General features: G+C 45.4%; 4 protein-coding genes across 8 annotated transcripts; 2 read left to right on the forward strand and 2 right to left on the reverse strand.

Moving 5' to 3' along the window:
• Positions 1-5,605: 5,605 nt before the first annotated feature.
• LOC129581738 (P2Y purinoceptor 4-like) lies at positions 5,606-6,568 on the forward strand. The gene has a single exon (XM_055472956.1). The coding sequence runs from the start codon at positions 5,606-5,608 to the stop codon at positions 6,566-6,568; it is 963 nt and encodes a 320-aa protein (XP_055328931.1).
• Positions 6,569-8,524: 1,956 nt separating this feature from the next.
• LOC129582055 (uncharacterized) lies at positions 8,525-9,544 on the forward strand. Its single transcript, XM_055473446.1, has 2 exons — positions 8,525-9,102; positions 9,339-9,544. The coding sequence occupies exons 1-2, from the start codon at positions 8,886-8,888 to the stop codon at positions 9,515-9,517; spliced, it is 396 nt and encodes a 131-aa protein (XP_055329421.1). The 5' UTR covers positions 8,525-8,885; the 3' UTR covers positions 9,518-9,544.
• Positions 9,545-9,725: 181 nt separating this feature from the next.
• Positions 9,726-12,018, reverse strand: LOC129581982 (uncharacterized). Its single transcript, XM_055473320.1, has 3 exons — positions 11,020-12,018; positions 10,457-10,823; positions 9,726-10,339 (listed from the first exon to the last, which is right to left on the reverse strand). Exons 2-3 carry the CDS (start codon positions 10,584-10,586, stop codon positions 10,017-10,019), a joined length of 453 nt encoding a protein of 150 aa, XP_055329295.1. The 5' UTR covers positions 10,587-10,823; positions 11,020-12,018; the 3' UTR covers positions 9,726-10,016.
• Positions 12,019-13,672: 1,654 nt separating this feature from the next.
• On the reverse strand, positions 13,673-21,318 carry LOC129581931 (uncharacterized). 5 transcript variants are annotated; one of them, XR_008689566.1, is made up of 6 exons: positions 21,140-21,318; positions 20,573-20,932; positions 19,911-20,362; positions 18,476-19,672; positions 14,951-15,138; positions 13,673-14,873 (listed from the first exon to the last, which is right to left on the reverse strand). XR_008689566.1 is itself a non-coding variant. In XM_055473238.1 (4 exons), the coding sequence occupies exons 1-4, from the start codon at positions 21,243-21,245 to the stop codon at positions 19,289-19,291; spliced, it is 1,302 nt and encodes a 433-aa protein (XP_055329213.1). In that variant the 5' UTR covers positions 21,246-21,318; the 3' UTR covers positions 13,673-19,288. The 5 variants fall into 5 exon arrangements, 1 of the variants encoding a protein (XP_055329213.1); XR_008689564.1 differs by having other exon boundaries at positions 15,376-19,672; XR_008689565.1 differs by having other exon boundaries at positions 13,673-14,720; positions 14,951-19,672.
• Between the last annotated feature and the right edge of the window lie 415 nt (positions 21,319-21,733).

Consider the following 21,733-nt stretch of genomic DNA (forward strand, 5'->3'; position numbering starts at 1 on the left):
GTATCAGAAACAACAAGGTTGAAAAAGGAGATTACCCTTGCTGGTTCTGCATCTTCAAAGAACCGAATCGAACTCTGGTGGCATATACTGAAGCTATTCGCGGGAATAAAGACGTTTTCCGAGCCATAACATCAGCAGAGGCATGGAAGACAGTTCCACCAAGAGAAAAGATGCTGATTGAAGATCGATATCGTCAGGCGATCAAGAACGGTGAGATCGGCTGGGACGCGACGTACGAACCTCCACAAGACGACTTATGCGATGCTTTCCGCAAAAAGTTTGAGGCGGATCAAGCAAAGATGATGGAGGAGAAACGACAGAAGGATCTGGAAGACAGTAGAAAACGTGCCGAACAACGGGCAGCCCAGGATTACCGAGAAAGATCGGTGCAGGGCAAAGTTCCTATTCCTGTGGCTCAACTGAATACAGCCGAAGCGGAGGTAAGAGTGAAGGCCATTCTCCTCCAGATCGATGAATTAATTAAGGAACCGTCAAAGATCCGCGCAAGTACATTCGAACTCCTCCTACGAGAGAAAATGAGATTGGAAAGAGGCGAACCACTTAAACCTGATGCGAAGATGCTCATCGAAAAGATGACCGAGGAGGTTCGAAAGACACACGAAATGGAGCGCGATGTTATGAAAGCCTTTCAAAGTTTTCGGCGTGATGAAGGTTTTCAACGGCCTCGATCACCAGTGCGAAGGGAACATCAACGATCACGAGAGTATTCACATGAACGCAACTATGACTCTCGCAATGAAAGATCAAGAGAACGTTCCCGCGAAAGGACTCGTGACTATCATAACGAAAGAGATGATAGATCACGCTCGCGAGATCACGATTACCGAGGCGGCAGATCATGGGTGCGACACGGAGATCAAGTGATTGAGACCAGTGCCCATCGTCGCCATGTACCAGATAACCGACGACGAGATGAACCTCGTCAAGATGAAACGCGCAGGGATGAACCACGTCAACAGATACCGATGGGAGTTGGTTTTTGCCACCCAAAGGTCAGAGGGTTCACACCAGAACGACGAGAAGGAACTTTAGCGGGACCTGCCCGAAGCCGCAGCCCATATGATAAGGGATGGCAGGATGATATGAATTACTTTGCCAGTTTCCCGATCAACCATAAACGAACTTCGAGTGGAGAACGCGACGATACTCCGCCGAAACAGCCGAAAGTGAAATCCGTGGTTCACATGGTAGAACCATTGATCGTGACGATGGATGAAGATGAACCGATGGAGACATCGTCGGTTGATAACGTCGTTCATAAACGGAACGTAGTATTAGATCGCGATCTCGAACCATCGACATCGTCGCGACGTGAGCAGGAAGGTCCTCACGAATCGCAGAAGGAACCGGATAAACGATATCAGCCCGAACGTCAACGTCAACAGGAACGACCTGATCGACGACGCGAAGATGGTCGCCGGAGAGATCAGTCTCGCTTTGATAACTCACGTCGGAGGCTGATCAGTAAAATGTATGATATGGACGATATTGAAACCCAAAGAGCGGAAATCTGTCGCTACTTTGGACTGGAAATTGAATCGGAGCAGTCAGTGATGATACATGCGCAGCTCCATAACCTTCGCCAGTTTCTACGGGATTCTAATTACGAAACGGATCTCAGAGAGAGCAACCTCGGTCGCCTGGAGATCACCACTGAATCTGCGATGGCGTGTTACACACCCATCCGACAATGTGGCTTACCGAGTCTCCTCGACTTGAGCTTATGGGAAGTCCCACTGGATACAATCGACAATACGGGACTTACACAGTTCCGCTACCAAGAAATTAAGGAGCGAAGTCTATACGTGGCACAATTCGTGCTACGTAACGTGAATCCGGCATTCAAGGTACTTGCGGCACGAGCAGCCATTGGACTGACGGTTGACCCTACCGACTACAAATCACGAGTTTTCGGTCAGAAGGTCTTTGCTGCGAGATTGGGCCATTTTCCTACACAGAATCAGTTGTTTTCGAACTTTACGAAGGGGGAAGTTCCGCCTGTGTACCGGGAAAAGGTTGCTAAACTAGGGATGCCAGCGCGACATCAGGCGATCGCACGTAAAGCAAACGACGAATTGGCGATCTGCAAAAAGCGATTTGATGATTGTAACCTCCATGAAATACACGAAGCACAGTACCAGGAAAGAATCAATCGAATCCGAGATACTATGGACACGCCGTATATCGAGCCGCAAGATCGAGTCCATGAGTACGTCGAAGATCACCTGGTATGGAAGGGATCGAAACAGCCGACAACTTCCAAAGTTCCGAATACACCGGGCAGACGAGCTGCTCGAAACCAGAATATCCGGAACCAATATGAGGACGCCAGACAACGGTTGGCAGAAGATCCTCAAGATCGAAACTTGCAACGCGAAGAGAACGATGCACGACATCGTTTGGACGCGATCAAACGCTCACGACAAGGGAAAGGTCGCGGTCCACGACACATCGTCTTACGTGTTCAAGCGGATGAGGACGCACCGGCTGAATCAGCTGCACCAGTTGATCGGACTTCTGATCGAAATCAGCCGGGCTCAACGCGCAAACGTCCACCGCGAGACAAGGACGATGGAGATGAGTCGAACGAGATGATGGATCAGTAAAACTGATTAATAGGAGTTGTTACGGCTTATGTCGGCATCCCTATTTATCGACTCATCTTAGTTAAGAGTAGCTACGGTACATTTGGCCGGCTCTCTAAATAAGGCAGAAGAGATGGATTGTGCGACGAGATGAACTTTACCAGGGAGGCAAGCTGAGATGAGCTTGAAAGCCGATGAAAAATGGCTAAGTTTCTCCATGACCTATGCTGAATGAACCGTACCAGACGACGTCGCACATCCACGATCAGAAAGATGATCTTACCAGGGAGGAAGCGAACTTCGCTTGTCTATATGACGTCCCTCCATGACTTAACCGGATCTCATTATAAAGTCGTACAATTGATACGCACCTATTCCAAAGCTGAAGCAGTATTCCTAAGTCGTACATTCGATACGCACCCTATTCCTAAAAGCGGATGTGATGAAAGTCGCACGAAGATGCGCAAAGATGCTCAAGCGGAGCGACGTTGCTCAAGATGGAGCGGAATGGGCCAAAGAGATGTGGAAAACGGTGGACAGGACCAGTGACCTACGCGAGTCAATGGAGGATCCTAGTCTACATGTTTCATTTAACTGCATCTGTTGATCTGTTATAACTGTTGATCTGTTTATATGGAATAGTATTTTTATACAGATCTCTTTATTTCACATTGTGCATTTGGAATCATGTGATAAGAAGGAATAAGAGATTTGATGTTTTTTTTTTTTACGAGAGCGCGCACAGACCACCGATCGGAGCGGAATGGAATGGATCGAGCTTCGACGGAGCTCAGCCTCCCACCCAGAGGCATGTGAGGCGATGGCTCCCTTGCGTCCACCTGCGCGACGCTACTGGCGCTATAGGAGTGCTTCGTTGCACTACTCCGTGGGGAATTGCCGTCTGTGACGCAGCGCCTCTCTGATTGGTCGGCTACTGCCGTTCATTGTGTTCACTGCTGCGCAGTGCTTTAGAGTTGTCGAGAGCAGGTGGAATTTGGCTCTCTGAGTTGACTGAACGTCAGTGTGTTGGTTTTCATGATAGAGAACGTTAATAAAGTGTACTACGTAGACTGGATATCGTGCGTTGTGCATTTCTTCCCTAAAACGTCACGTATTACACTCCACGGAGTCCTGTCAGTCTGGGCTACCGTCCTGGACTCTTTCACAGTCCACGGTGATACTGGCATTACTATTATGTTAAGGCATTCTATTAAATTTATGTCAAGCGACCAGCAAAGCCGTATACTTGCCAGTTAAATGTATTAAACATTTTGTAACAACACAGAGTGCACTGCCAACGTATAAATTGGTTTTTACAAAAGTTTCGCCTTTGCCAACAAAAGGATGTAATTTCGATACAAATTTGTGCTGATATAAAACCTGGTTTCTAATCGGCTGCCCAAATCTTGCCGTCGATTTATGTTGTGAGAAACTACCGATATGATGTAGTATTTTGATATAATTTAGAAAATACTTTTTGACGTGGGAGCTACCTGCTCAGGTTGCCGCTGGATTTTGGCTTGTATGTTAAACATTTAAAGGTTGTTGTGCAATAGTGAAGCCGCACCCATTTATTACAGTACGAGTACCTTGATAAAAATGTTTAATGTACAACCGCTTTCCCAGCGAGGTTTTGCGGCTGCGGCGTCAGTGAACTTACCTATATGTATTTACTCAGCGATATGGTTTGCCAGTAGAGTGTTAGCAATTGCGGTTAGAAATCAGTAAAGTAAAGAAAAAACGATAAGATTTGTAAACATCTGCTCCTCTAATTTATAAAAGAAAGGAGCACGGACGAAATGCCGGTATAACTCTCATAACAAACGGTACGGTTCGTGGCTTCACGTACATTAGACCGTACAAGTACTAGAGTATACTTACTCGCATTTCAAGGCTACTACAAGTTTTACATCAGAAATTCATTCAAGTATGCCTGCAGCTATGACACAGCGCAGTTTGTTGACTGGGGTTGATATTGCGTACATGGGTCAAATAATGCCGTTTCCTCAATCATTTCGCTTTTCTAGGCCGTTTAATTTGACATGATAACGCATTCTGAGAGTTCCATGCAGCGGCTTTGTAGCGACAGCTGTTCCCCGCTGTATAAGGCATGGGTATTTTCTATCCCCGATAATAAATTTTAAAAAAAATCTGCTTTGCGGCTAGCGCAGCCAAAAATATCGCAAAGTACTGACGGATCCCATTTCATTTTCCTTACATTTTAACTAGTGCTAGCGTCTAGCGTATGATCGCCAAAATTAGTACTTAACACAGACGGACATAATATTACCATACACATTACACACGGTGACAGCTAATGGTTCACAACAAGGCACTTCCTTTTCTTTGGTGTGTTTTCACTGCCTTCCCTTTCAGCCCCTGAACTGGCGCTGGCACGCCCTAGCGCGTTTATTAACGAGTCACTTTTGGTAACAACGAGTTCATCGCTGAATTGTAGCAGCGCTAATGCGACAAGCACGTGCTGCATTATCGGATCGAAAACTTTTCAACGAAAGTGTAATGCAAATTGTGTACATACCGGCAAAGCAAATGACCGCTCCTTGATGAAACGAAAGTGCCAAGAGGCACCGTAGTGGAATTGCATTTTAAAACAATCCGCATTTTAAAACAATCCGCTCCTGGTTAGCTTTTAATGTGGAACACACGAATGGCGAACAACAATGGTTAAGCGCTAAAAGGTCGAATTCATTATGGATAGTATGACAACCCATTACGAAAATTGCCATCTCGTGGTTGTTGTTGTTCCAGCTTCTGTTCGTACCACCAGCACCCACTCTAACGCACCGTGACTTATTGACGTAGTCAGCCGCCGGTGCTGCTTTTCTTTATAAATTTCCCAGTAACCTGCATCGTCATAACGTGGGATGAAGCGCGTGTGTAACATCTTTTCGACATTTAAGCCCACATCATCTCCGTTCGCCGGCTAATCGTTGGATAAAGAAAATTGTTCCGCTCGACTTTTTCTAACAAGCACAAAAATGCCCAACACGACGAACATTACAATTCGCCCGTATCTCGTCGCATCCAACTGGGACACGCTGCAATCATGGACAGCCGGTTTCTGTACGGCGGCTATCCTCGCCAACGCTTTTCTTCTGTACATCCTCATCGCAAAAATCCGCCCGTGGACGCCGTTCACCATCTACGTGGTGCTACTGACGATTGCTAATATCCTCAACGGAATATTACAAAACCCGGCATCGTTGTTGATCAAAGACGCGCTACCCTTTCCGCTGATTCGCCCATTCTGCATCGTCCACTTGTTCCTCCGCATTCCTATTGGACTGTTGCTGCCCATCGGCCACATGCTGATCTGCGTCAACCGCATCTTCGCCATCGTCACACCCATTTTATATAAACGATACCATACTAAAAAACTAGCGTACTGGATTTCCGGATTGCTGATTCTTGCGGCTGTTTTTATCACCGTTCCCGGCGTATTAATGGACGCGCAGTTATACCGTACTGCGATGGCGGATAACCGCTGCTCCATGATGTTCGCATCCTCATTGATGCAGCTGTGGTCAACAGTGTATGGAGCCCTGTTCTACAATGTGCCGGTCATGGTGATTACGCTGAGTTATCCGTTGTTCATTTGGAAGAAATTTTGCCAGAGGAAGCGTAATGTCCGTCCCACGGAGTATAACAGCCGCAGCGTTGTGAGTACCAATAAGGCGACCAGCACCTCGGCGGTCAAGACTAGGAAAGCGTCGGGACGGTCTTTCGCCATTCTGACGGTGATGACGGTCAGTGTGACCGTGTGCTGGACACCGTCCAATGTTTATTTCTGGATCCATTCGCAGGATTTTTATTTCTTTGCCGTGGTGAATCTGTTGAAGCTGTTGCAGTCGGCTATCGATCCGTTGCTGTTCCTGGCTACGATGGTGGAGCTGCGGATCGCCAGTGCACAAATTCTGCTGTTAGGTCGACGAAAAGCCTAACCGTAAACATGGGCGTCTACTCCAGTTCGAGATAACAAGTGCCGTAGTCTGTTACAGCATGCAGAACGAATTTGTGCTTACCGCTAACCGCTAAGCAGTTGGATCAACAGGACTACAAGTATCTTTTTTAATATCCTGCTCTGCTTAATGGACGACGGTGTTAACATTGTCGCACCAACACCTTAAATCGTAAAAATAATATGTATTTGCAGCACAATGGCAATTTTTGTGTAGTACAATAACAACATCCTGTAAAACTAATTCTTTCCGATTTCGTGGTAATGTATAGATATGCACGTGGTTTCTCTATTATTATTATAATATTATTATAATTCTGAGTTTATCTAGTTTTGCCGCCTCCATCGGTTTACTTCAACACAGTGTGCATACCACATATGTTTGGAGAACATTATGTACTGTACATATTTTTAAAAGTATGTAGCATAAACATGAAGTACATGCATGGCTACAACGCACGGATGGCATCTTCTCGATATTTAAGCCCACATCACCTTCCTTCGCAGGGCAGTCGTTGCAAGGAATCATCAAAGTAATTGTTATGCTCGACTTTTTTTAGCAAGCACAAAATGCCCAACACGACGAACACCACAATTCGAATACCACAATTCGACCGTATTCCGTCGCATCCACCTGGGACACGCTGCAATCATGGACAGCCGGATTCTGCACGGCGGCCATCCTTGCCAACGCTTTTCTCCTGTACATGCTCACTGCAAAAATCCGCCCGTGGATGCCGTTCATCATGTACGTAGTGCTGTCCATGCCAATCACAATCCAACACAGCACACCGAGACTACTGTACTCATTTCCGTATCAATCAAGCTGGTCAAAGCAGAATGCTGTTACTTACTTCGCTTGTTTCTTCAGGAACAATATTTTTTGGCTTGCACAGTGCTAAGCGATTTTTCGTTGATTGAATTCTCTCAGTTTTTCACAATATGCTAAGCACATTATATCATGTTTGCCGACAGTTTGCGCCGTGTCAGCTCTGATAGGTGGTTTTGTGCATTTTTCATTTTCGCTGACCAATGGTCACCTTGCTGACCATTTGAATTGCTGAACTAAATAGCGCTCGTCAAGGCGTTCTGCTTAAACTAGACTAAGTTCTTGTACGATTTTTTAATCAATTGTTACTTGAGTAAAACTAGACGATGCCAATTGCCTTAGTTCACATGCGTGCCATTCTGGCATCGTGATGTCCTGCTTGACCTATGGTCAAGAGAATTTCACAGAAAATAATTTTTCTTAATTGAATTTTTTCGTCGAGGAATACCAGTTTTCAAATCAGTATTCCTATCCCTTCTAGTACCCGGCGTTGGTAGGTTAAGTGAGTATCGAAGTGAGTATTAAGTGACTGTGTAAGAAATGTATGTTTAAGATTAAAAACGGTGATGCAGAAAATGTGTCATTTACATAATAGACAATTTGGGCATGCTTCGACCGTAGCAATAGCAATAGCCGTATCCTTTGGTCTTGGACCGAATGACGGTCCGAATCGTCATCAGCTACGGTTTCAAAGCTACGGCACGGTCACTGCAGAGCTGGCATTGACCGTAGAAAAGACAAGATACGGTCATCCTCTTTTTTCCATCTGCCTTCGCAGAAGGGAACAGCTACCTACGGGGAGACTAAACCAAAAATGTTCGGAAAACAGTGGAGGTTTTTTTGGATTATATACGAATTGTTACTTGATTATTTTGTATTTTTAAAATGATTTCTAAGTAAACCACCTGGTGATCAAGCCAACCACCATTCACAGCGCATCAAGTCACTACTCTGTACAAATCACGTCGTGCCTCGTTTCCGGTTTGACACGGAAAAACTAAAATTACAAACTCTACATCTCGACTGTTCGTATGAGCACACAGTACTTAGTACTTACATATTTTTAAGCATTGTATTAAGTACAGTTTATGCTAAAATGGGGAAATTTTTTGAACGATTGATTTTACTTCATCATTTGGGACGCTTATCTAATCGTAAATGTGCTCTTCTCTACCTTAATCATCGCCTTCAGCAAAAAGCTTTTTATCATTCTAAATACCAGGACGGACTGCGGTTCCGTAAGCGATTTAACTTCCACCGTTTAACAAATAGGGAGCGCTGGTACTTTTTTTGGTTCCGCAAGATTGATCTAGAGCGATTGAGAGCGGCACTAAAAATCCCGGACAAATTAGTTACAAAACGGCGTGAGAATGTTGGTGGACTGGAGGCTTTGTGTATCACTTCGCGTCGACTGGCGTACCCAGGTCGGTGGTGGGATTTGCGACGACCATTCTGCCGTTCTCCGGCGAGCATGTCCCGAATATTTTATCTCGTTCTGCGCCATATTGACCACAATTTCAGCCAGTTATTACATTCGTTGGATCGTCCCTGGTTAAATGAAGAAAGCCTCACGACGTACGCCGCGGCAATCGAGAAAAAAGGAGGAACGGTTAAGAATTGTTTTGGATTTATTGATGGGACTGCACGGCCAATATGTCGACCAAAACGATTACAACGGGACTGCTTCGGTGGTCATAAGCGCTTTCATTGTCTGAAATGGGCAGTCGGTGGTATCACCGAACGCTAAGAAAGACTTGAATTTAAAATTGTTCTTAAAATTTAATGAAAGATATTTAGTGTGAATAGTTTTCTGTTTCTTGATAATTTTAGAAAATTACTGTATCACTGTAGTAAGTACTGTATTTAACACAATCGCACATAAAAAGTGTTTTCAAGCGGACAGAAATAGTTTCCATTTCAACAGGACTGATCCGCAACTTGTTCGGAGGAGTGAGAAGCACCATGCATGACGCGAGGATGCTGAACGAAAGCGGCTTGCTTGAAAGTCTTCGAACTCAGTTTGCAAATTTTGACGAAAAACTTGTGCTGTACGGAGACAGTGGGTATGGAAAGAAGGATATACTAATTACCCCACATTCCTGAGCCAAGTGTCTCCTGAACGTGCAGAAAGAAGACGACAATTACTTCATGTCTCAAATTCGACAATCTGTTGAATGGAATTTCAAAGATGTGGGCAGTTTGTGGGCCTTTTCAGACTTCAAAAACAGATGAAGTTATTACATGTGCCTGTGGGCCTGTTTTACCGCGTTGGAGTCGTGTTAGCAAACTGTCGTAATTGCTTGTACCCGAACCAAACTGGTAATTATTTCGGCGTGTCCCCGCCTGAACTCAAAGACTATTTACAAACCTGAATTTAAAAAAATCAGGTAAAAACTCGACAATTTCAACAGAATACTAAAACATGAACTATGTACAAAAATTCTGCAATTTAAACGAGAAAAGCAAAAAATCACCGAAAACAAAATTTCACCGTGACAGTTACCACCTGCTGCGTAGGCTATTTTTCAAATGATTTTTGCAGTGAAAGAAGAATTAAATCAAATTTTTTGCTATCAGCCAGTTTCGCCTCTTTATCGGCATCTCATGGTTTTCCCTCCAGCTCAATACGATATCGCTCCAATTCTAGTTCCTGCTGACGTGACTTAAAGTTGTTATCGATTTTTTTTTCCTTCAGCTCTTTTTGATTCTGCAGTTCAAGTTCCTTCAGATCTCGTTCGTTTTTCAACTCCCGTTCACGGATCTTCTGCTTCTCCACATCGCTCGCTTTCAAATACTGGACCAAACTGTCCGACTCATCAGTTCGCCCTCGCTTTACTTTTTTGGTCGCCCCACGTTTTCCTCCTTCACTGTCGCTTTCCCAGCCGTCATCCACAAAAGCAAGTACCGTATTCCGTACAAAGATTTCTAGATTTCGATTTATTAAATTAAAATAAAATATGGCACACACCGATGGAGTATGCTATAAATTGAGATTTTATACTTCATTATATAACATTACGCCATTTTCTGCGAAGAAAATACCTGAGTGTCGTGCCAGCTCGGAGGGATCCAAGGCGCCAGTTTTTACAAGTTCTTCATCCGTAGGCAACGCTCTGTCGCTGTTGCCCGCGAACGTGGAGCCACTTTCTTTGGCGATTTCTGCGTCCACCATTTTCAGCGCAGCCTCTTTTCGCTTTTTCTATTCTGCTTTCTTCTGTACCTTTTCGCGGGTTTTATCTTGCGCACTGTCGATGGCCTGAACTATTTTCGTCAACGGCTCTTGAATGGTACCGTATTCTTCTTCCGAACCGGATTTAACAATTTGCAGCCAATTTTCTTTTCGAAATTCAATAACCAACAAATCCAAACGCTTCTTACATGCGCGAACATCCAAAGGACTTGGAAAAATCTGAAAACGCAGACAGTAGCAGCAATTTGTACACACAATATTAACTCGAATTATACATGCGCTAAATCGTAAATGCTGATTACTGGCTAATAAAAAATGAAATAGTCAAAAAATATTTAGTTCTGAAAAACATACAGTAAGCACAACACAGTCATCTACAGAATACTCGTATTCTTCTACTGTATTCGTCACTTACGGGCACTTTGTTCAGCGTTTCCACGATCTCAGCCCACACCGCTCCTTCGTTTTCTGAAAAAAAGGGATTTTCGTTGTTTACTTCGTCCAGTAGTAAGAGATCTTGTTTGGCGTGGAAGATGCGACGGGCTTGAGGGAGGTCTCCAATTTGGCGGGGAGTAGGCACGGTGCAGAGGAATGAGAGGATACAAAATTACGGAAACAAAAGGCTCAGATGAAGAGTATACACTACTAATAAACACTACTAATACTGAAGCGTATTTTCAAGTCCCCAAGTTTGAAAAGTGTAAGTTTTATGCGCAATTTGTTGTTTTGACTTTATTGCCAAAGTAGACACTGGGCAGTTTTCAATAAGTATTATAACGGATGAATCATGGATGACAAATAAACTGACTAATTATCTGATTTACTTATGATTCATGTACTCGTATAAAAACCTATGTTACGTTATTGTAATCTAACATTCTACGAGCTAACGACTTACGAGCTATCGACTGTACGAGCTGACGTTACTTACGAGCTGTTAGAGGCTTTGAGCAGAAAACACCATAACCATACCTTAACCATCCCTTATCGTGTAGTTGGACGACCGCCATCGAGGTAGCAGTGTACAAAGTACTCAGCGAAGGCGCATAGCTGACTCTGGGTCCCTTCAGATTTAATTTGTTTTCTCGCACTGCGTGAAACGATCTCTTTCGAAAAAATTACATTTACATTCAAAAATGTTTTCTCTATTTAAAAAGTGTATATCTGGGGAAGTTAAATTGGGCAGGTGTTAAGGGGATCCTTTGAAAGTCCATCACCATACGACACGTTTGTATGGTATTCACACTTACCATACGCTCGCACTTAACCATATAGTATGGTTAAGTGTATGGCTATGGTTAAGTGGAGCAGTTGCTCAAAGCTTCTATTCTAATTACTTACGAGCTGTGCTAATAAATTACCTACGAAACGTCCGTGGCCTTTTCTCTTGTTCTACAATAACCACCATCTTAACGTAAACCAATAAGCTTCCTGGAGCGGCACATCGCCAACCCAGTTTGAGTTAGTCAACCTAACGTTATAGTATTATAATTTGTGCAACAGAGTTGCACGATACTGCTATTGCTATTGCATTTTCCAGCACTGGAGATGGGCAGCCAAGTAACCGGGCTGCAGTGCGTTTGACCATAGCCGTGAGGACTGCTATTGCTAATGCTACTGCCATTGCTGGCGCTTGCCCAAATTCGCTAATATGTATATCCAATGTTTTCTCGGCCCTTACTGTTGATTACGCTGCTACATGTTTTCTTGTTTTGTTTGAACTGTCAATGGATCTTGAAAGGGAGCGATTCCTTGTATCCGTAGACATTAAGCAACTAAAAACCTTTGAAAGTAAGGTTCTTAAGTCTTAATAATAAAATTCAGTGCCAGAAAAGGTTGAATAATCTCGAAGGGCAGCGGAGAGTCGTAGCCCCTAGAAGACGTTTCTCGAGTTTCTTGAAAAACATTAGCGGAAAACGAGGTGTGAAAATTCGAGGGATAATATAAGGCTAAGGCTATTTTGCCGCAGTTTTCTGCAGTGCGTCAAAATAGCCTTTTGCTATTTTGCCGCACACTGCGTTAAAATAGCCTTTAGCTATTTTGCCGCAGTATGGTAGGCAAAATAGCCATTTGCTATTTTGCCGCACACTGCGTTTAAACAGCCTTTTGCTATTTTGCCGCACCATGATCGTAGCTACATAATTTGCGACGGAAAACGGTGCGGACCGTACTGCCATCTAGAGCTACATTTTCTCCTGGATTTTACGTATTGCCGTAAGCCGACTTCCAATTGTCTCGCAGGAATTCGTTAAAAAAAGCACATCCTTGGGAAGGCTCTTTTACAACTGGGACAGAATATAGTGCTCGAATCTAGTTGAGAGCGGACGGCTTTCACTGAGTGTATATTCGGAAACGGTTTCTTATGTTTTGTTTTCGTTTTCTTGTGAAGACTATTCAGGTATGAAGTAGAGATGGCAACGGCTTAGCCGAGGCCGGCTTAGCCGGCTATTGGCCAGCCGGCTGACGGTTTTTGCAAGCCGTAGCCGACGTCAGGCCGGCTGCTTAAGTCGGCTGAGACTTCAGCCAGCCGCGGCTTAGCCGGCGGCCGACTCGGCTGAAGCGGCTTGAACGGCGGCATCGTTGTGCAGTTTGTGGCGGTAAAGATGGCGCCACCAAGTCACTTTGCGTCACATTTTCTTCGGTTTGCGCCTAATTTCTGTCGCTTTCGCTCGTGATATTGTTAAACGCGGCCGTCATGATGTCATTTCACTAGCAATGACGCCATTAACTGTACAAAATTATGGAATTTTAACTCTTTCAGACTCGGAATTCCCGATAACCGCTAATTTTTTGCTAAAAAGTTTTCGAAAACCGTGCTTTTACAACATAAACGGAACAACTTCTAATTTTTGGTGATTTAACTGCACTTTGCAACGTTATTTTCAAAATTTTGCGAATTTTTTCCGAATGGAGAATATAAACGGCTTAGCCGGCCGCCAGCCGGCTAAGCTGGCTGGAAAATTTGGTCAGCCGCTCTAGCCGGCTTAGACTTCCAGCCGCGTTGAGTTAGCCGTCTAAGGGCTTCAGCCGGCCGTCAGCCGAAAGGTCAGCCGTTTAGCCTGCCGTTGCCATCTCTAGTCTGAAGATTTTCATTTCTTATGTTTTTTTATGTGTGATACGGTTAGGTTCTCAGTACTCAATTGTGACAGTGACTTCTTGTCATTAAAAGAGAAACATTATGGTTACAGTAACACTACAAAAACTGCTTAAACAGATTTGCGTGCAAAATGAACTAAATCAATCAAAATTTGCGTATAACGAGAACTTAGATTACACGGGGCACATTAAAAGTTTCGGCAAACCCTAATTTCCGCACAAAGATACGTGGGCCGAAGTGAATTGCTGGCGAAATGAATGACGGCCGAAGTGAATCGCGGCCGAAGTGATCGGTAGCCACGATGGCAGCTTCATGTGCCAACGTCAAACTTCATCAGCACAGCTTTCCATGAAATAACGTCCCACATAGTCTGCTTCTGCCGCTCAACGTGGCGCTTTTTTTTGACTTTCGGAATTTCCCCGGCGTCCGCAAACGATGCGACTTGCTGTGCTTACGCTTCAGACAGGTGACACAGTACTTGTCAACCTGCGTCGAAACGTGGCCCCAGTAGCATCGCGTCCAGTGTCTTCTTCATTCCGACGCAGTTGGCCGTGTTCTCGTGCGCAGGAACTGGATAATGTTTTAGCGCATGAAATTTGGCTCGACAAACCGTCGCAGCAACTTGCAGCTGATCCAGTTTACGGCACAGGAGGCCCTCCCACATAACGTAGAGGTCCCGCAGCTTCAACGTCTTTTTCTTGGGCTCCAGGTGTTCCATCTGGTAGATGATTCTCGCGGGTGTCGGGTCACGATAATGAATACTGGGATCGCGTGTCGTCGCGTCTTAGTCCGTGCCGTCCAAACATGTCGATTTCCAAAATTTCGGCGTGTCTGGACGGCGGCGGCGTATTTGGTTTGTAGAATCGACGGTCGGATACGCCAATTTCAAAATTTTCTGCGAGGCCGACACGTTGTTGACTCGCCCATTCACGGTGCCCATCTCGCGCCAGTCGGCGATTGTAGCCGGCAGGATGGTGGACGGGTGGATGGTGGCTGTTCAGTGAAGGTCATCCACGTTTCTGCAAAGGTCACCCACCTTTCTCATCCACCTTTTTGTAAAGGTCATCCACCTTTTTTTAAAGGTCATGAACCTTTCTGGAAAGGTTATCCACCTTTCTTGTAAGGTCATCCACCTTCTTGTCAAAGATGTTGAATCTCTGCTTTCTGATAATCTGTATAAAGCTTACTTACTGCAATTGATTTTCCAGTCATTTCTACCCTTTTTGGTAAATACTTGTAACTCTCGTACCAATATAATTTAATCTTTTTATTGATCGTATGCTCCTTTTCTGCCAAGCGGTTTATAGTATCCGCTGATGATTGAACCAGCGTCGGCGCCATGGTGCGCATTTGGAGTTATTCAGCCATATGTATAACAAATCCCGCAGTAATATGCTGGGAGCGGCCGTCAAGCGCCCAGAGGAGACATTCGTCCCACTGCACAAGACAATAAAAACAAATAAATTAGAGTCTGTCTTGTATTATATACTGTGAATTATGTGTGTGAATGCGCAGAAATGTGAGTATTGCAGTGCTCTAATGCTGTTGCAATTCTTTCATTTATTGATAAAATCTTTAACAAGATACTGATTATTTTTGAAAATTATTAGCTTCTTCGCTGAATCAGACATACGAGTATTCGTTAAAAAGGCGCCGAAATTTTTTTATACAAACCTGTTCAAGAAAAAGTGTTGGATGCGGTTTAATCAAACATGACGATAATTGCGTTACTGAGGTAACTGAAGGAAGAGCAGCAAAAAACACGAATTTGGCAATCATCAGTCAGTTCGAACAACAAAATCAGTTAAGAGAATATCATTAGTTTTTAGCTTTGCACAGGTTGCAAGAAGCGTTCCACCGCTTAGCCTTCCTGCTGGACTTCTTATACAAAGCTCTTAATTCTTGCAAAATTAACAGACATTTTTCAAAATATTTGGCGCTGTTATTAACGAAAATCGGTATCGTCTTTCATCAGTAAATAAACGGTTTGCAAAAGCGTTGCACGACTGCATTAAAAGCATCTCCGCGCATTAACCGCTTGATAGTCGCTGCTACAACTGGATGGAACTGGATCGAACGTAAATAACCGAAGACAGAAGAATTGATGACCTTTACAGAAAGTTGGATCACCATCGGCAGAAAGGTGCCGCCGAAAGAAGAACGACCTTCGCAGAAACAAAGATGACTTTTATGCAGACGATTAGAAAGCAAAAGTTCGACATGTTTGACAATCGACAGAAAGGTGGATGACTTTCGGCAGAAAGGAAGATAAGAAACGTGGATGGCCTTTGCAGAAAGGTGGATGACCTTCATTGAATATCCACCATCCACCCGTCCACCTTCCTGCTGGCTACAGGCGATGACGTTATCGCCGGGCAGCTGGCTTTGGTTTTGGATTCGGCGGGTTGACTTCGTCCTTTTAATCCTTGAAGTTTAGAACCTGATCCAGTACCTCCACCAGTTCGCCTTCTTGCCCGGGTACAGGCGTCCTCACCCATTTTGGCAGTGTTTCTGAGTCGCAGTTCTGATCTCCCGGGGGTTCGGAGAGAACCAGATGATATTAATCTTGAGACAGTACCGGATGTTAAAAAGACTTGCCTTGTCACCAATTAGCTAAGAGATGATCTCGATTTTTAAACAAATTCTAGGTGCACGAAAGGCGACCACGGTAGACGGGTCGGGAGGTATTGTGTTGCAGGTGGCGTTCGAGTTTCCTGGTGTAGCTTGTCAATAAACGCTTACCTGTTGGCAGTCTAAGGTTAAAATGATGTAAGAGAGGAATTATGATCATGTAAACATAAAATAAAAAATCTGGGTTATGTCAAAATTTTTATTAAATCCGTGTCCCGAGTGGTAGTCAGCACCAGCGCTCGGCCGAGCATGTCCATTTCAGTGACTTTTTGTCAGTTCCGGTTAGTGCCCGCTCGGTTGCTTGGCTGGGTTAGTGTCGACCGTGTTACTGCTCTCCATCAGCGTCGGCTCGGCAGTCTCGCCTATTGTTACGACGAACAGCATGTCTGGCGTTCCGGCGGTCATTGTTCCCCGACACGCTTTCTGCTGTATCCGGTGTGCTAATAATTCTGGCTTCCCACTCTCTCTCTCTCTCCTCACCTCGCGTTCACGGCTAGTTATGTTTTGTCGGCGGCGCGATCGCTCTTTGATCAATTCCCTTGAATCCGTTTCTCCTACGTCTTATCGAGGTCGGACCAATCTATATCGGCGGCTGCGGTCTTCCTCGATATAACTCGTCATGTTCATGACTGTGATTATCCGGTTGTCACAGCCTTTCGATCGTTCCTCCTGATTCTGTATCCGATCCCGCATTTGCACTGGGGGTGGATGCCGCACCGTTCGTGTAAGTCGCCGTGGCACGTTTGTAGTTCCCGCACTGTCATTTCGGGTCGCCGGTATGTATCTTCGGCTTGTTGTGCAACCGCGGCCGACCAGTGGTCCCTGCCAGCTGGCCGCTGTGCCAGGTCGAGTCATAATCCAGCCAAAGCAAACTGTTTTCCCGTGGTGACGGATTTTTGCAACGCTACGTCAGGCTGCTGCATCATGATGGCCAGCTGATATATGGAGCCGATCGGCTGTCCGAGCAAATCCTGCTTAGCTGCAGCATCATGCCGGGCGCCTGCACGAATGCCACCAAATACCAGTTAGACGGGGTTTGGCAGCATTCCAGTCAAAAAGCCAGTAGGTGGCGTCCCAAGCTGGTATCCGAAACCGGGCCGGCGTGCCATACTGGACGGGTCGAAGTCGTCGCCCGGATCCGCTAAGTCGGTTGGATTCGTCGTGTCCGACGGACCGTTCCTCGGGACGATCCACCGCCCGGATGGATTTGCCCCCGCAGAGTCCTAAGCCGATCCATACCACTTCGCCACAAATTTTTCTGTCCTGCCCGGGTCGTCTTGTTAAAGGTCTTGCCGGTATCATCGGTGTCGTCGTTGAAACATTAGTCCTAGACTTCCTGCAACATGCGACAATGAGCATCGCGGCAGGATCTGGAAGAAACTGGTCCTCAGCAGGTCGTTCGTACGGTTCCGTGTTAGGGTAATAAGACGAGAGTGAATCGCCTTCCCCGATTATAGACTGCAGCTGCTTCTGCTCGGCTTGGCCGTTGGTTGGCTGCCGTATAACCGTCGGCTCAACCCCTGAGCACAGCTGGGGAAGGGGGGGGGACAGAAAGTTCCTTCGCCGAGGCTGCCTTCTTTTCCGTCACCACCAGGCTTTTCACGGTGGCCTGTCGCCGATGTATCTCAGAGCTAGTTCTCCAGTCCGGATATCATGTGCCGGATTGTCAACAGGTCCGACTTTAAGCCAACCGCCCCTTTCGCTAACTGGAAAACCTGTATTTCCTGAATTGCAACACCTTGTCCGAATTAGTATGGACGGATACTAGATTTGATCAACGCGGCAGAGCCCGACAGGGAGCTCGGCCAACCTTCTGACGGACAATCCGACAAAACCATTACCGCTCGTCACTGTTCGCGCCGGGTTGCACCCGTTTCGCCGGTTGACGGAAGTGCGGAATCGATTTTTAAGGCAAAAGAACGACGACTCGACCCGACTGATCCGATTTTTCAAACCCCGGTCGGGCAGTATTTTCCAGTGACCAGGCCGGAGTACCCGGACTGTGTACTCCGGAGACCAAATGTGTGGTAATTGAACGCAAAAACCAGAACGCTCGGATGCGATTCTCAAAGAAAACCGACGATTCTTGATGAAAAAAGCAAAAAACATTGGGTGGGTAAAATTTACGCCAGACGGAACTTACTGGACGGATTAAAAACTTGATCGTCTAGCAGACGTGTGGATGCTATGAACGTTTGCACGCGTAAATGGAATCCCAGAGCACTGCAGCGCAAGCACTACGCTACCGATTTCTCCGTAGACGGATAGTTATCAACAGCTACTAAAATTATTCAATGTTAACCAGAAACTGCGGCAAAATAGTGAAAGGCTACTTTGCCACCCATACGGCGGCAAAATAGCTAACGACTATTGTAACGCAGTGTGCGGCAAAATAGCAAAAGGCTATTATACCGACCATAGTGCGGCAAAATAGCTAATGGCTATTTTGCCGCAAATACTGCGGCAAAATAACCACTTCGATAATTTTATAAATTCATGTAATCTCCAGACGACTGTCTTGGACCACTAGCAACGCTCGGCGTGCGAAGTGTCGTATAATAATGGGAATGAGACGGTAGATGGTCTTCCAACAATCTGTGAGTATACGCGCCACCCTGATAGCCGAGATCAAAGGAATAATGGTAGCCGATACCGGGGATAGGATTTACAAGATCACCAACTCCAATTACATTGCGTCCCCGTAGGTCGGGCGTTGAAATGTTGACCTGGTTACTGTACGGGATGGTTCTCAGGACTTGGCACAATCGCCCGTAATTGCTACAGTTAATAGTGGTTCCGTTGCAAAGCAGCCAGCCCACTGGAACGTCATTCCCGGAGAACATTTGAATTGATCCAGTGGGAATAACGTTCGCGGCTGTTTGGACTGATTGCGCCAGCAGGTTGATGCGACTTGTTAGCTGCGCCGCCGACCGGGCAACACGTACCTGAACGCTGGTCACAGTGGCGGAGTTTGAAGACGAGCGATATTGGTGCGGACGAGTTGCATCGGCTTAACGGTGAACCGTTCTCCGCTCCAGTGGCTTTTGCTGCTGGCTTCGACCATGGTGGCTATGAACTGCTCTTTCTCGTATTCGCTAGCGAACGAGTTGGAATCCGCAAAGGCCAAGTTCATTGATGCCGAGGTACCAACAACCAAAGGAATGCCGACGCTGACGCTTCCACCGCCGCTGGAACTACTGCTTTGACTTTTGGCTAGCTCGTCCCTTATTTTTGCCTTCATCTGGTCATCCGATTTGTCATAGAATTCGTTCAGCGTGCTGGTGACTCGGTCGGGGCGGGTGTTCTCTTCTTGCCAAAAAACTGAGTTCCACATTTGCTCCTGTAACGGCAATGTCAAGTATTCCTGTCAAGTATAGTATCCCCGTGCTACCAAACGCATGGTATTTCTACAACATAAATATTGTGCGATACGAATTTTCTGGATTCTTGTGCCTGTAATCGTAGCCGCTTTGGTAACCTTGCTATCTTTATGGCAGCTTAATTGTGGGTGGAATTTCTGGGTAATGTATGAGCCTCCACTTGGAGAGTGACAGAATTTGACGTTTCGAAAGCGTTACCTGGAAAGATGCCGAAGATTCTGGTTTCATTTGCATTAAACTTTCCAGGATGTTGGTGATGGTCAGTGACTGGTCTTGTCCGATGAACTCGTCATCCACAACCTCGGTCGCCATAACATTGGTGGCAATTTCCAAGGTCATCTGAGTGAGGTCATCGGCCGTCATGTACACCACATCCGTATCGGGGACCTGCTTTTTAAGTTGGCTGAACAGTCTTCCGGCCTGCACATGCTCTGCTTTTACTTGGATAATTCGACACGCACTGCGAACGTTAATTAAACTATACGAAATCTCCAGGTCATAAACGAACAACTGTGGATTTTCCTTGACTTGATCAGCTAGTCCATCGCATGTTTCTTTGTTTATGCAGCTGAATCGGAATTCAAAGGTCGACGGCTGTGCGGCATAGGACACCCAATTGTTGACTATCTCGTATTTGCTCGGTGCAAAACCTAGAAAAATACAGTGAGTTGACATAACACCGTACAATAATTTGATAATGAATTGCAGGATTAGATAACGGTACTATGTGTTTTTGTAGCATTGATTGTTAACAAGCAGAGCTATTATTTTGTTTGCACTTTGCACTTATGAAGCTAGCAGCGGTAAATGTTATCTCCAACAGAATTTTCCTGTCATCATGTGGTGCTCCTACAACTTACCTAGAGCGTCAATGCGGATTTGTTCGATGGGCAACACACGAACGCTCTCCTTTGGTATCCAGTAGCCCAGTCTTTTGCTCACCGCCTCTCGAATGAACTCTTCATATTCGTCGTCCCACATAAGAACCGAGAAACTCATTTCCGCTCGGTTTTCTTGGAGAGTATTCGCGTAGCTCTTGGCGCTATTCGGGTCGATGAACAAGGCCGCTGGAAAAAAATACTGCGCTGCCCCCGTTGCGGTAGCATCCGCTGTCTTATAGATATTAATTCGGTAGCCATGATATGTTGCTGACAAAAAGGCGTTGGGGTTAACCGCTACGTCCCCCCAGCCGGTAACCGCTTTATTCGATGCAAGCGCAGCTAAAAAGACAAATTACTAGTATTGTCCTTAAAGCGTCCGAAGGCTGAAGCTGAAGCACGGATAAGATTTCGACATAAAAATGTTTTTCTATGGCTTGACCTTTAAGCAGTAATCGCACAGTTATTTTGCATAATCATCAATTTTCATGTAAAATATTTTGCAGTCAGGTTTGACCTTTAGACAATAATCGTCCGGTTACGTGTTACCTCGTGCAACGCTCGATCTGACTCGTGGTGGCTCAACATGTCCCGCAAACACGAAAGACACCGGAATTAAACTAACACAGAGTGCCACGCACAAACGTTTCGCCATGGTAGACAATTGGAGAGTTTAATTATATGCGTGAGCAGTAATGATAGTGTTATTATGGATCTAAAGCCCTTTATACAAGGTTAACCCACTAAAGTTTATCGAAATGGATGCAAGATATTTCAAGGACAATTGTGCTCTTGTCGATGTACTTCCATGAATCATCAAACTGCAGGACAACGTTAACGGGGAAAGGAGCGAAATGGATAATAGTAATATCTTCGCTGGGCAACATGGTAGCTCTTATCGACCTTAGCAGATACAACTGCTTGAATTTAATAACAAAGCGCTGGAGATAGTGGGTTAGCAGCATTTTTCAACCAACAATGACGCGAGATATGGGATTTTGCATTGTTGCCAATCTACGTTGTCCAAATATAATTACGGTTGACGTAACAGTGATAAACAGTAGCTGGCTAATGGCAGTCGTAGAAAAACCCGATTGTTCGGTTTTGCTGTGTACTGGCTTTGATAGGCAGTAGCCGATAGAG

Source organism: Paramacrobiotus metropolitanus, unplaced genomic scaffold, assembly GCF_019649055.1.
Source record: "Paramacrobiotus metropolitanus isolate TYO unplaced genomic scaffold, Prichtersi_v1.0 Parri_scaffold0000006, whole genome shotgun sequence".
NCBI classification, from domain to species: domain Eukaryota; kingdom Metazoa; phylum Tardigrada; class Eutardigrada; order Parachela; family Macrobiotidae; genus Paramacrobiotus; species Paramacrobiotus metropolitanus.